Source organism: Ambystoma mexicanum, chromosome 2q (assembly GCF_040938575.1).
Source record: "Ambystoma mexicanum isolate Mex_15411 chromosome 2q, UKY_AmexF1_1, whole genome shotgun sequence".
Lineage (NCBI taxonomy): Eukaryota > Metazoa > Chordata > Amphibia > Caudata > Ambystomatidae > Ambystoma > Ambystoma mexicanum.
In genome coordinates, this window is record NC_090924.1 from 966532777 (window position 1) to 966548373 (window position 15597).

The 15597-nt window shown below is 49.2% G+C and overlaps 1 protein-coding gene across 2 annotated transcripts in view; it reads right to left on the reverse strand.

The window, feature by feature from the left end:
• The window catches only part of KIF15 (kinesin family member 15), a 2141222-nt gene that overhangs the window by 38573 nt on the left and 2087052 nt on the right, over positions 1 to 15597 (reverse strand). For both annotated transcript variants that reach the window (XM_069648268.1, XM_069648269.1), the window contains exon 34: positions 12043 to 12174. In XM_069648268.1, the coding sequence (XP_069504369.1) occupies positions 12043 to 12174 (132 nt within the window). The remainder of the gene's footprint in view (positions 1 to 12042; positions 12175 to 15597) is intronic.

Consider the following 15597-nt stretch of genomic DNA (forward strand, 5'->3'; position numbering starts at 1 on the left):
TCGTAATTATCCAGGAGTGGGTCTTCTGAATTAGGGAAGTCGCCCATGTTAAGGCATTGCCCGTGAGATGAGATATCATAAATCCGACCTTCGCTCGTGGTGCGGAAAAATAGTAAGGCTTGAAGGTGAAGTGCACTCGACAGGAATCAAGGAAGGAACGCAGGGACGTTGAAGGAAAATCATATTTATCCACAACTCCTCCTACCAGGACGCTCTCTTTGACTGCGGAATCTCGGACAGTACCAGTTGTTTTAACGCTGCGTTTTCTGCCTTGAGGTTCTGTACCTCTGTAGTTAATTCCTGCATACCTCTCATGAGGTCTTGGACTGCAGCTTCCATGTCAGTTTCAATGTCAGGCTTTAGGCGTCTCAATCTGTCAAAACTTTCTCTTTTTCTCACCTGTTTTTCCTTGCTAGAGGACTTCTTGGATGCAAGTTCCTTCTTTCTCGCTGTTCGAGACATGTACAGGGTGGAACGCGGCTCTTCGGGTTCCAGCGTGGGTGTCCGGCCGTCTAAGCCGGACGGCGCTCAGTATCCAGGAAGGTAGTCACGGATCCAGGAAGGAGGAGCACGAGCTACGCTCGTAGGGGTAGGTAAACGGTACCGAAAGTAGGGCGGAATTCGGGAAGAGGGTAATTAACTACGGGACTGTAGGAAACTGAAAGAGGGCTCCAGGAAGTAGATCAGAAGGGTAGAAGTGTTGAAAACACGAGCAGCAGACTAGAGCACACGTCTAGCAGCTCCAAGCAGAAGCGTTGGGACGCGCAGAGCCGCTGGGGCGTGCCTGTTTTCTAGAAGGCATGGTGTTGCGCGTCAAGGCTAGAGAGCAGCGTTTCTGGGCTGTCGGCCATCTTGGAAGGAACACTGAGCTTACGCCGCGGTGCATCCTGGACCATAAAGTCCAAAATGGTCGAATTTGGTGGTTCATGACACCTGGGGCCGTTGAGTAACCCTAACCTTAAACGGTGGCCCCTAGCACCTCTATCCATTATCACGCACGAGTGGCCCCTGGGGGTCCCTCTCCTTTCCACTGCTAGTGCGAACTAGCAAACTATTCCCAACCCTTGGAATCATCAGTGCCTTCAAATGGAGGCCCTCCTCGAATAGTGGGAATCTATTCTTCATCGCCTCACCCACCTTCCTGAGCTGCTAGAAACCCCTGAAGAGACCCTGTATTACCCATTGGAATAACCGCGAGGGCCTGCACTAAATGTACTATTGAGCATAAGGCTCCTCTCTTCTTAGGGTTTGGACTGTCTCTAAGTTAGGTGTGTGTGTTTGATGTTGAAGAGGACTCAAGACTATCTGCACTGCCAATTTTCTTCCCCTCTAGGTTGTGAATATGTCATGCCTTTAACCCTTTACACCCCAATGGTCTTGTATATATCTTGTATTGATTGTGTTGTGTTGGTTTAGTATGATTGCTGTTACTCTTCTACTGTGTGTTGAGTTACAAAGGCCTTGTAATAAATGTGTTTATATTTTTGATATATACACCTGTCTGGGAGTCATTTGTAAGTGTCCTTGCTCTGTGTGCTCACTGAGGTCTTTCAGTCACCCTCACCCCTCCTGAGACTTAGTCTTGACCGTCTACCATAGCAACCTTGATTGGTCTGGCTTGTCCAGAGTTTACCATGTTCCAAGAAACTAGGCTGGCCTTCTGAACCTCTGTCCACCAGGTCAGAGTTCAGAAATCCATCTTAACACTTGCCCAAAACCTCTGCTAGCACTCCCGACTCCTGAGGGCTTCCTCAGGCAGAGTGACCCCCAAGAATGAAGGCAATCATAAAAGGCCTTAACAGATGCAGAGGATTCGTCCTGGGCGTCACCACCGTCATCACCCCCTCCCCTTTTCACAGACGGAGGGTTGCCGGCAGACTCCCCCACTGATCCGGACCTGAAGACAGGTCCAACAGTTGTTGAGGGGGAGGCGTTGGTGGTACAGGCGGAGGCAGCGGGGTCTGGATAACTGGCAAGGCCTGGACCGGGGCAGGGACAAGCACTGGCAGAGCTGGAGGGACAGCCAGAGGGCCCAGAGCGGGAGATCGAGGTGGCGCCACCTGCGGGATCACCTCCTTCACTAGGTCCTTGAGGATCCCCGTCATTAGCAGGGAAAGCATGAGGAGGAGATAACGATCAGAGATGTAGTCCTTGCAAGCCGCCGGGTCCTGAGGGGCCCAGGCCTAAGAAGCGCTGGGTCTCTGCTCCTGATCAAAGAGCCAATGCGCGTGAGGCGTGTAGCCGTAAGGCTGCGGTGGATTGATGTATCCCTGAGGAGACCAGCCACCATTACCATATAGTCCACCGCCACTTCCAGAGGGAAGGGGGCTGGAACCTTCTTGCAATGTGCATTCAATGGGCAAGAACATGGGAGGGCCCAGGCTCGAATCCAAGATGGCAGCCGACCCAGCTGGCTCCACACACCTATCTGTCATCTTGGGCCCTTCCGCCACACCCTGGGTGGGAGGGCGCGAAGGCCCTGAGCCACATGCTGGCTCAGACATGGGAGGACACGCCTTGTTCCTTGAACCTGAAACAGAAGTGTCGACCTCCAATCACTCTGGTAAGCGCTGAGCCCTCGGTCGGCTGGACGGTAGTCGAACTGCCCGGACTCACAACCTAGGAGGAAGCACCCGGAGCCATGCTGGATCGTGCCGAGGACTGACTCTTGGAGATGGAACATGACGATCCCTTGCCCCTTAGGGGTCGATACGGATGACTAACTTGACCGCCCCTCCGAAGACAGCCCGGCAGGGCCATTGAGCCGGCAGTCTTAGCGGCCTTGGGCCTATCAGAACCTGAATCCAAGGAACCCTCACCCGGGGGAAACCCTGGGAAGAAATCTCTGCGCTGAGGAGGCGTACTAAATACAGGGCCCTAGCTTGTCTTGGTGTGAGGTCCTGAAGACAAGGTCCTTAAGGTGAGTTGGTGGAGGAGAGTGGAAGATTTCCCTCCAACGGGACAACCGATTGTTCAGTGCCCGGTGACCGAGAGCGCTGCAAGCGGTGCGCAGGTCCCAGCTGTGCTCGGGCCCCAGGCAATCAAGAAGGAGTGCATGGGGGTCCAAGGTCGGGAACAAGCGGTCGCAGAACGCACATCTTGTGAATCTTCGTGCAGCCGACATGCGCCGGGGGAGGCCATGCACTGAAGGGAGGTTAAGAGGATTGAAAAACAAAACAGTGAGCAAGCGGAAAGTTCAAAAAAGCCTCTGTGCCTAGCTGCCAGGTCCGACACAGTCCGTGCAGAAAAAGGGACTGAGGTGAAGCACCAGAGGGCAGGGCCTCGGGGGCATGGCCGTGTACTATACTAAATTTAATGGGGAAGGAGGAAAGGGGTTGTTTGGTCACAGCACTGCAAGCACAGATGCCAGCATAACCAACAAAGAGCTGGCCCTCTTTCCTGGTCTCTCTCATCTGAGAGATGAAGCAGCTGAGGGGCCGCCCAGAGTACAGCCAATGGAATTGTTCCTCTGCCTTAGAAGAGTGAGGCAGAGGGGAAAAGCAGAGGAAGACAGATCTTCGGAGAGATGAAAATCCAAGACCACTTTTGGAAGAAAGGAAGGTCTTACTATCAATGTTACCTTCCTTTTGAAGAAAACCAAATAAGGAGGTTTAACAGAAAACGCCTGGAGCACACGCACCCATCTTGCCAAAGTGAAGGCAACTGGGAAAATCACCTTAATGGAATGGAGAGGCTTAAACGGCGCACACAGAAAGAAAGTCAAAACCAAATTTAGATCCCACACCTGAACCCCAAAGCGGCATGGAGGAAACTGGATTCCACAAACCGCTCAATACCATCATGATAGTGGGGATTGTGAAGAACGAACCCTGTTACGGGGACCTCGAATACCGAAATAGCAGCGAGGTATCCCTTAACAGTGGCAATCTGCAGGCCCGCTTGGGCCAAGCACAGCAAAAATTCCAAAACTCTGGAAAAAGGACGGAATGGAGGTCCCAGATGGCTCTCCTGGCCCAAAGCCGAAAATGTAGCCCACATGCAGGCATAAATAGACAAGTCCCACTATCTTAGTCTCTCTGTAGCTAATCAAGAAGGTTCAGGATGCTGAGGTTCGGTGGAGAACACGCCCCTCCAATTGGGAGAGCAAGTCTACTCTCCTTGAAGACACCAAGGAGGGCAGATGGACATGTCCAGCAACTCCAGAAACCACATCCCCTGGACCTAGTCCGGAGCAATCAGGATCAATGTGGTACTGAACAGGCACAATCTCTTGAGACCCAGTGACAGGGATATAAGTGGGAACGCATAAAGGAGGTTTATGTCCATTTGACAGCTTGTGCATCCCCCATAGTTCATTGATGAGGAAATTACTTGGGCATAATAACTTGCACTTTTGTTCACACTGGCAGTGAAGAGATCTACTTGAGGAGTTCCCCAAAAGGAAAGAATATCCTCCTGAACTTCCTGATAGAGCTCCCAATCGTGGGAGGCGAAGTCGGTCTGCTCAAGGCAATCACTGACATTCACTCTTCCAGCCGATGGGCAGCATTCAGATGCAAGTCTCCAGAGCCCAGAACCAAAGTCACATTGCTTCTCTGCATAGTGGCAAGGACCCCACACCACCTTGTTTATTGAGGTAGCTCATGGCTACTGTGTTGTCAGTTAGGATTAGCACAGCCAGCCCTCCGATCCAGCAAATTGATCTATTCCCGAGACTCAGTGAGACCACAGTCCGCCCACTGTCAGTTCTGAAAGGTGAATGCTGCAACCGGTCAGAGATGTGTTGGTGACAACCGTTAACTGTGGCCCGGGTTGAGGACACAACACACCTCTCAGAAAGTTGTCCGTCACGGCCCACCAAGCAAGATCACAAGCCACGTGGTATTGCATAAGGTGCCACATATGGCCCTGAAATTGCGACCACTGGCAACGGAGGAAACACAAACGATCCCATGCGCAGCCTCGCCTCCAGAGCCACTAGGATGCAGGAGGCCATGAGCCTCACTAGGCACAGGAAGGCCATTACATGGTCCACAGGTGGGAATGCCCTGCCCAGTCAAGTGTCCAAGACTGCTCTGATAAATTGTAGAGACTGGGATGGCAAAACCTGAAACATTTTGAAGTTCAGGGACAAGCCCAAGCTGTGCACAAGAGCGAGTGCAGAAGGTTGCTGTATAGACTTTGCCATAACTTTTGAAAATTGAAATGTCTGGAGGGAGTCATCAGCTTTAGCCCCAAACAGGTTCTGCTCATCAAAAGATATGTCCAAAAGCTCAGCCTGGACATCTTCTGCGAACCTGGACGTCCTCATCCAGGAGTGAATGTACCACTGTACTTGTGGCCATGGGTCTACCGACACAATAAGCAGTGTGTAGTGACAAATTGCAAGATCTGATGAGGCTTCCCTGCCATCGTTGACCATAGACAGGAAGCCCTGCCGCATCTACCCCACAGGGATGTGATTAGTCGCATTGTCCACAATGGACCAAACGAGAACTTTGTCTGGATACAAGAGGTGTTACCTGTGCAAAGGGCGAGGCTGCCAAACGCAAAAACCTTCTTCCCCCAGACATCCAGCTTCTTATGCTCCCTGTCAGGGGGGAGAGAAGGAAAGGTGGATGACTTCAGGTTTGCAGTCATAGTCTGTACCACTAAGCTCTCAAGGGAGGCATGAGTGTACAAGAAAGTTGGATCTGAGGGGGCAGGACAATGCTTCCTAGCCAACTCCCCGTTTACCGCAGGTGTAGAAGCGGGCCTCTACCACAGCTCTAGCACTGGGGTCTCAACTGCTAAATTGAATGATAGAGTTTGGGGCTTTCGTCCAGGATGCCAGTCAACTCTAATTGAATCTTGGCCTCGATGGAGTAGATCTACCCAGGGTATCAACCACCTTAACCCTCACTTTCTGAAAAGCTGTCTGAGGCTTTCCAGGAGTGGAGGGTGAAAGAATGGCCAACTCAGGGGAGGTGCCACAGACCACTGGCCTCCTGGAGATCCAAGGCAGCCCTTGGACATTTTCATCTTCCATCCCTCTTCTGGGAAGTTCCTTGCTTCCCTGGAGACCAAAGGTTCCCACCCAAATGGCAACCGGTCCCCTTCCTTGTCAGAGATATCTTAGACATGAAGGGTTTCAAAGGAAGAGGAACAAATGCCAGAGGGGCCTCAACAACTGCGGTGCCAATAGGCAGCGAGGAAGAAGTCGGAACCAGCGCAGAGAATGTCCGAAGGTAGGGCCTGACGGCACTGGGGAACTTAGTCGCTCTTTGGGTGCAGGCCCGAGCCCTTAAGTGTGCAGGCGTGATCCCCAGGTGGTAACCTGCCGGTCCCAGATGACGTGGTGGGACCAGTCAGTGCGGTCGCTTGAACCAATGGTGCTGAAGCTGCCAGCGCCTTGGCTAGAGGCATAGCACCTTCAGGCCAAAGTGTTCCCCTTCCTCCGGAGTGGAGGATTGAGCCGAAAAGGGTACCTGAACAATTTCTTCTGGTGAGCCCCTGGAGTGGTGGCTTTTCTTTTTAGAAGAGGACAAAGAATGCCGGTACGAGGATCTGCTTGGGGAGTGGTGCTTCTTCTTGTCCTCCTTGCATGGAAGTGACCTCTATTTGGAACGCCGATCAGCACCACAAGACAGCTAAGGAGGCGGCAGAACTTCATGCCTAGCCTTTCGGACGCAGGTGAAGATCTTCACTGCATCTTTTCACATAGCCTATGGGTGCCGTGGATTAGCACGACCCGCAGTCCTGGTTGTCGTACACCTCGCCTAAGCAATAGAGGCAAATCCAGTGCATATCCGATACCGACATCTGCCGGTCGCAATATTTAAGTAACTTTGGGTCTCACCCTAAGTTACTAGGGGAATCCAGACGTGGACCCCTTGCTCACTATTCTTAGAGAGGCACAGATCCACCCTACTGATGAGGTCCAACCAGACCGAAACACGTGTCTGGGGCTTCTGTTGGTACTCTTGTTCAGAGGAGAATTGCCTTGCATTTCGGTGCTGGACTGCCCCAGGGCAGGACAAAGACTGATATGTTTGAGATATTTCTTCTTTGTGAAAGATAGTGAGCTAAAGACTCTGGGTAAGTCTCTCGTAACCAGGACTAATGTCTGGCAGAGGGACTCCCAGGACCCCCCTTGTTACGGCAGGGTTGAGGCATGGTGTCGAAGAAATTTGAGAAAAAAAAAAGAAACTTGTCAAGCCAGTTCCTAAAGCAAGCAGAGAGCACGGAAGAAAGGAAAGAATACATTACTTACCTGTAACTCCTGTTCTCCAGCATTGGTATCGTTCATAGATTCACATGCTGTTTGAGTATTCCCTGTCGTCAGTAACATTAAATTAGTTTAGACTTAGTGATTAAAACTGCTGTCACTTTTGTGCTCTATCAGAGTCATTTTGGGTCATATTGCTCCACAGCCAATAGAGGGGACTCCCTTAACTCCACCCCTGGAGGACATCTTCAGATTTGGCAAGTGAACGTTAACGTGGCTATATAAACTAAGAAGAGTCATTAAAGGAAAGATATCAATACTGGAGTTACAGGTATGCAATTTATTGCATTTCCAGCATTGGCTTTTTCATAGACTCACATGCTGTTTGAATAGATTATAGGGCACTACACACAAAACCACAAGGGCCCAGCACACTGCACACAACTCCAGAAGAGTGATGCAAAGCCTTTTCTCCTCTAGCATGGAAAACGTCCTGTGTGTGCTCCCCAGCCTTCTAGGGATGCGTCTGCCATGACTCTTACTTGATGGTCTAGTAGTCAAAAGGGCGCTCCCTGGGTAAGATTTGGCAGCGGATCCACAGCGTAGAGCGTTGTGGAAAGGATGTGTCAGAAGAATCTTGTCCTACCAAGATCTGGAGATTTGCTTCCAGAGGGCATCGAGAAATTCCTGGCAATGCTGGATCAGGTGAATGCAGGACAACATTAATCCTAGCAGGAATTTCAGATTGCGGACTGAAGTAGCTGGTTTCCATGAAAGCAGGACATTCGCAAGGATGAAATTCACTGTCGTCTGATGTTGTGGCGATCAAAGGCAGTGTGTCCAGTCGAGATCCTGAGAACTGAGCGTGCAGAGTCAAGCAAGACATTACACAATTGACAGATGATCTCAGCTATGACCAGCAAAGGATCGTGGCCTCTATAGAGACTGCTCTGACCAACCAGTCAACGATGTATAGATAAATGTGGATCCCCCAACGACAGAGGTGGGCCGCGGCAGGGACGAGGAATTTGTTAAACACCCTTGCATGGATTTTAGGCTGAAGGACAAAGCCTTGAACTGGAAGTGCGTCCCATGACAGTGAAAAGTAGCAAACTTCTGTGGCGATGATGATTCGGGATATGAAAATATACATCAATAAACCTATTCCAGGTACAGCATGACAGGAAGAACAAACGACTTGCCTCTCCATACAACGAATTAATGTTCTCTCTGATGGATGTTCCTGCCACAGATTCCTCATCGAGGATATCCCTATCCGAGCGCAGATATTCTCCGAAAACGTTTCCACTGCCAGGGGGTGCAGCGCAGCTCCGCGTCTGTTTGCGACCAACACCTCTACACAGCCTGCGTCTGATATGATGTCGGGTGCAGTATATATAGCGACGCCCCATGACCTCCCACCTTTTTCCCCTAGCTCTCTAAAGCCGAGGGACTGTAGAACCGATGGTGTACTAGCTTCCCGCAAGAGGAGCAGGTAAGTAGGGCGATGAGGAATCCGTGGCAGGAACATCCATCAGAACATTACCAAGAGGTAAGCAATTTGTTCTTCTAATGGATTTTTTCCTGGCACGGATTCCTCATCTATGATAGAATCCCTAAGCAGTACGAAAATCTGGAGGAGGGAGTAAGAAAGGACACCACCTAAACAGACAACTCTGGAAGACTGCCATCCAAAACTTGCATTCTGGTCTGCAAGGGAATCCAGGCAGTAATGGTTAGCGAACGTGGGCCGAGAAGCCCACGTTGCCGTCTGGCAAATGTTCAGGACAGGCACTACCCTCTGCAGGGCACATCCTTCATAGCCAGATCGTAGCATTCTGAGATGCAGAGAATGATTCACCTGGACAGGACCGGTTTAGTTACAGCCGTGCCAGCACAAGCACCAGCATAACCAACGAAAAGCTGGTCATCCTTCCTAGCCTCTCTAGTATGAGAGACTTAAAACTTCAGAGCCTGTACCGGGTCCAACCAATGGAATCATCCTCTGCCTTGGAAGGGTGAGGTGGAGGAAATAACACAGGAAGATGGACCTTTTGAGAGAGATGGAAAGAAATGGCAGAAAGGAGGATCTCACTCTCAATGTCACCTTCTCTTTGGAAAAAAAAAAAACAGGGAGGTAAAACAGACAAGGCCTGTAGCTCTCTCACCTGTCTCTCGGTAGTGATGGCAACCAGGAAAATGACCTTAAGGGTGAGGAATCTAATAGAACAGGAATTAAGTAACTCAAACGGTGCACCCATAAAAGAAATGTTTAAACTAAATTAAAATCCCATGTCGGAACCACAATCTGTCGGGGAGGGAACTTGTTCCACAAACCCTGCAAGAACTGTAGAACAGTGGGGATTGTGAAAAATGAACCCTGTTCTGGGGACCTCTTCAACACAAATAGCGGCGAGGTAACCCTTCACAGTGCCAATCTCCCGGCCTGCTTGGGTAATGAAAGCAGACAGTCCAACATGGGGGACAGAGGACAGGATAAAGAATCCAGGTCCCTTTCCCTACACCAAGTCGAAAATGTACACCACCTGCAGGTATAAACAGATTTTTTAACGGGCCTACAAGCTGAAAGTAGCACATTGAGGACGCTGTCTGACAAGTAACACTCCTTGTATCTCAGCCTCTCAGTAGCCAATCATGAAGGTTCAAGTTGTTGAGGTTGGGAGAGCAAGTCCATTATCCTCTGAAAGCTGCCTGGGAGGGCAGATGGACATGTTCCACAACTCTGTGTTCTCTGAAATACCATGTTCTCCGGGTACAGTTTGGGGCAATCAGGAACATTGTGGTTCCGAACAGGTGCAGTCTCCTGAGAACCAGCAGAATGACAGGGATCAACCGGACGAATAAAGGAAGTCGAAAGTCCACAGGACCGTCCGTGCATCCCCTAAAGCTCCCCAATGAGGAAATTCCCTGAAGCAGAACAACTTGCACTTCCTGTTGGCACTGAAAGCAAAGAGGTCCACTCGTGGGAGGTCGCCATCAATCAAGTCTGCTCAAGGCATCCACTGTAACATTCTCATCCGTCCAGATGAGCTGCCATCAGAGACACTTAGCCAGACACCAGAACCATAGGCTCATTGCTCCTCAGCACAGAGGCAAGGACCCCATGCCACCTCGCTTGTTGCGGTAGTGCATGGCTACTGTGTTGTCCGTCAGAATCAGCACAGTCTTGCGTCTCACAGAGAGGAGGAAAGCGACCAGGCCAAGCCTGATCACCCTCAACGCCTCTGTTGGAGACCACACACCACTCAATGTCAGGCCTCACAGGTGAGCGCCCCAGCCAGTCAGTGATGCATCCGTGACCACCGTCACTTAGGGACAAGGCTGACTAAAGAACGTTCCTCCACTCAGCACGTTGTCTCGTACAGCCCACCACGCAAGAACCTGGGCCACTGATCTGGCCCATCTTTGAAAATAATTGACTTCTGGAAGCTGGCGAGAGTTCTAGGAGTGAGGTGTCAATATATCTAGCAAAGAGGAAGCCTTCACTGGGGGCTGTGATACCAAAGACAGAGTGAAGAGGCTATATAATGGCGCAATCAAGACAGAGTGTTGCAACCAAGACAGCAGGTATGCTGCTGTGGTCCAATGAGGTGCCATTGCTGGTGTTAGGTGGCACAGTGAGTCCCGGCAACAAGGCCATGCCACGTGCTCCATGGCCTTGGTGACGCGGTCGAGCATCTGGCTCCCGCATTTCTCCCACTGCACTAGAATGGAGGATCTAGTGTGGAAAAGTAACCTTCAGTACAGGTGGCGACTCCAAGGTGCCATTATCTTCCCTGAAGAGGGGGGTGATATCTCCACTTTCAAGTGTCACTAGGGGATTGATACCTATTGAGATGCTTCTTTTTGACTTTTTGGTCCTCACCACAAGAGCAGTCTTCATCCATATGATCAGTGGTTGTCCACATCTTTTTGGAAGAAGGCATGAAAGCTGGCGACTTTCATGGTGTGCAATTCCGACCATTGAGGCAGAAGGTCGCTCCCAAAGGCCACTGGAGTGGATGGGCTAGAAGGAGCTACAGTCCTCCAGGGTGTGACTCCTTCCAAAGACAAAGACAAACCTTGAAAGGGTCTGTCATGGCCATATGCATCCTGCAATTGAGAAAAAGCTGATGGTGTACCTAAACAGCTACACTGTGCACCAAAAAAAGTAACCGACATCTTTGGGTACGGATGGCTCCAAATTTACTGCTCAGGAAGTCACAGTGAGTCATGGTACACATGGCTCCTAGTGCAGTCGACGTGGAGCAGCACTGTCCCTGGTGGTAATAGAAAAAGATTCCGAATACAGCGGAAAAAAGATGTAGTTAATAGGAATGGGAGGAAGGACTCCTTTACAGACCGATTTATTACAGAGATGATTTTGCATGGCCATCGGATCTGGTCTGTTTAGTTTGGTCAAATTTCCTGGATGGGAAGAAACCTGTGCCTTAAATATCCCAGTCACTTTCTTTTTTCATTTTGTTAATACTTTGCAGCATCGAAAGACTGATAACTCAACATTTATATATAACGTAAAAAGGGTTTATCTAGCTGTTCTGAGGAAAAACCAAAAAACCCTAAGAACAAAAAGAACCTCATTTAAAGACAGCGAGTAGATTATTTCTCACGTGTAAAATTGAAAAACGGAGGCGCCACAACATTGTAATGATGCCCTCATCTCTGCCTTTCAAGCCATTCTCTATGCATTTCACTAGTAGGCCTACAAATACATATGCGAGTAAAATCATTCAGGGGAGAAAGATTAAGTATAATCAAGTATGGCATAGCCTATACACATGTTCAAAACAGGACTCGCATATCTTCATTACCAAGCAATGAAATTGCAAATACTTTGGTATCACAGAACGTACCTCTGTAAGTTTAACATTTTCTTTTTTAACTTTCACAAGGTACTGAATCTTCTGATTTATGTTCTGGTGACCAACTAACTTCCCATTCTCTTCTGCAAGAAACTGAACTTGCTTCCTTAGCAATATCAGCTCCTGTAATTTAATAAGTTATCCATTAAACAACTGCTCACAAATATATGTGTGTTCAAACAGAGCTCTAGGTCGGTTACAAAACCATAAAAGCTTCAATACAGTTAAAAACAATTAGGAAACCTTTAAAAAAACGGTTATGCATAAAATAAACCAATCATCATACATAAGAATACAGTATTAAAAAAGGACAATTCATCAAATAAGGACATAATCTCATCAAATCAAGTTTTGCACTTTTTAACCAGGTCCTGTGAAGAAATGTAGTAAACTTCATTCACATCAGTAATGCTTTTGCAATAAATTAGAGTCACTTCCAGATAACTCATATTTTTCTATCTAAAAATAGGGGCCAAATAACACCTCCTGAAGCCATGATAACCCGTGCAAAGTAGTAGAAAATGTTTTAATGTTTCCACTTGGTACTCACAGACCTTACATTGAGTGTCCAGGGAATTGGTCCATCTTGCAGTAACAGCTGCTAGCTTGTGTGTATTCGTCTGGAGCTGAAAATACAGTGCTCTTGCATACCCTGGAGAAAACTAGTACAGGTAGGGCTCAAAAACCTTTTTGCTTCAGTAGTAGATAAGGAGCCCCCGTCTTTAGGGCGGCACATGCCCGTTTCATATTTCTTGTTATAGCAGCATGACAACTAATTTTCACTACTTGTTTAGAGCCCAATGCAAGTCCCTCTTGGCTCGACCAGAAATTTGACATTTCTAGATCTGCAAATCCTAAGTGGATATGCCTTAGTCATGGCAGGTACATTCAATACATTGATAACTGCTTCCTTATACTTTAACGATTCCGGTATGCACCACAATCAGGTCTAAAATGATAGCGGTTTAATGGCTACAATTTTGCAAAGGAGAAATTACTCACTGTAATGATCTTTCTATGTAGTCTTCTCCCGCAGATTCCTTTTTGATCTTTAAAAAAAAAAAAGAAATGTAGCAGTCATCCCAGAGCCATCACCAGATGCCTTTTCGTTTAGACAGAAGCCGCAACCTACAGCACTTTTTGAGCAAGGATGGATGGGAGGGTCGATGAGGAATCTGCGGAAGAAGAATCCATAGCAAGATCATTACGATGAGTAATTTCTCATTCTATGGATTGCTATTCTCCCGCAAATTCCTCATCATGATAGACTCCCTAAGCAGTTAGGATAACGGAGGAGAGCAGAAAGACTCACAACAAGAGATTCTGTAGAACCACCCTACCAAGCTTTGCATCAACTCCCCGTGCAACATTCAAGGCATACTGCTTGGTGAAGGTGTGTAAGGATGACCAAGTGTCCCCCCCCCCCACCGGGATTTATCCCCCAACAGGAAACCCTCTCTGGAGGACTGTAGAGGCTGAAACCCCTCTGGTCAAGTGGATCCCGATGCTCGCTGGAACCTCCTTGCCTGCCGATTGTTAACACTTTGATATGCACAACATATTCCAACGTGACAGGGTTTGTCTAGTGATGGCAAGACCTGTTATAGACAAGGAATGAGCCACAAACAACTGGTCCGATTTCCAAAACTCAGACGTGCGAGCAACATAGAAGCTTAATGCTCTCTTGGGGTTAAGGCAGTGGAACCGCTCTTTCTCTATTGAGGTATGTGGAGGAGGGTAAAAGACAAGTAAATCGATAGACTGGGACCAATGAAATTCTGAAACCACCTTCAGAAGGAATCCGGGTCTGACTTTAAGAGACTTTCTCACGAAAGAACTTCATAAATGGAGGTTTTCAGCACAAGGCTTGCAGTTCACTAACCCTCTTGGCAGATGTGATCGCAACCAAAAAAGCTGTCTTAACGGACAACAGCCTAAAGAAAATGAATGCATAGGCTCAAACGGGGCCGCCATCAAATAGGTCAAAACCAGAGGTCCCAGTCTGGGACAACAAAAGGGGTTGGTGGAAACTTGTTGACCGGAATAGTAAAAAAGGAACCTTGGTCTGGGGACCTGATGAACACAGAGAGGGCTGCCAAATACCCCTTCACTGTGGCAACATGAAGGCGTGACGAGGCCAGTGACAGAAGGAACTCCATCACAGTGGTGGTGAGGCAAGATATAGGGCCAGTCTCGCGTTGCCTGCACCACGCCTAAAATCTTCTCCACCTGCACGCATACAGAGATCTAATAGGTCTGCGTGCAGCTAGCAATACCTCAAATACCTCCTCTGAAAGGCCCCAGTGTCATCATACCTCATCCTCTCAAGAGCCATGCATGTAGGTTGAGGGAATATGGAGTCGGGGAGCACTCTATACTCCGACTGGATTAGGAGATCCGGACACCAAAGCAACCGGTTAGGCGGACAGATGGTCAGATCCAGGAGATCTGAGTATCACATTCTCCCTGCCCAATCCGGGGCGAACAAGATCAAGATCGCTCTAAATCTCTAAATCTCTTCAACCTCCTGAGAACCCAAGGAATGACCGGATCGGGGGGTGAGGTGCAGTGTAGAGGGAAGATACAATCCACCAGAAACACATCCCTCAGTGCACCATATGCTGGGAATTCCTTTGAGCAAAACTGTTTGCACTTCCTGATGGACTCCATGGCGAACAGATCTACTGCTGGGTAACCGCAGAGAGCGAAGACCTCCTTGAGGACTTCCTGGCACACTTTCCACTCGTGCGAGACCAAGTGCTGCCTGCTAAGAGCATCCGCCAAAGTGTTCTCTGTGCCCGCTAGATTATCTGCCGAGACGAGATTTGGTTCTCTCGCAACCAGAAGCACAGCTGAATATCCTCTGTGCAGAGTGGGCGGGAGCTCTCACCACCCTGCTGCTGAGGGAGTGCATGGCCACTGTGTTGTCTGTCAGGACGAGGACATGCTTCCCTCAGAGCCAGGGTAAAGGCTAACCTGATGGCCCGCAACTCCAGCCTGTTTATATGCCATTTGGCTTCTGCTGGAGACCAGAGGCCGCTCACCTGCAAATCCTCGCAGTGGGTGCCCCCAACCCCACTTCAGGGATGCATCAGTGACCACTTGGGCCTGGCGCCAATGAGGACAGAAGGGTTCCCCCGCCAATCGATTTCTGCGCGTTCCATCAGCCGATTTCGCTGACTACTTGGGCTGGACACTGAAAGGTGATCCTTGAGAGCTCCCACATACTGAGACCACTGGTCCCTTAGGAGCCACTGGAGAGATGTCATACTTAGCCTGTCATCTGGCACTAGAAAAATATAGGAGGCCATGAGACCCAAGAGGCGGAGGAAGCAAGCCGCTGGAAAAGTGGCATGGTTCTGAAACAAATGCACCATCTGGGCTATGTTGCCGACTCTTTCCTTGGGAGGAAAAGTCTTTTCTAGGACTGGCCCAATGAACTGAAGCTGCTGAACTGGTGTCAAATGGGACTTTGTCAAGTTGAGGGAGAAGCCCACCCTGAGCAGTAGTTGGCAGGTGTCCTCCAGTTGAGACAAGACATGCCCT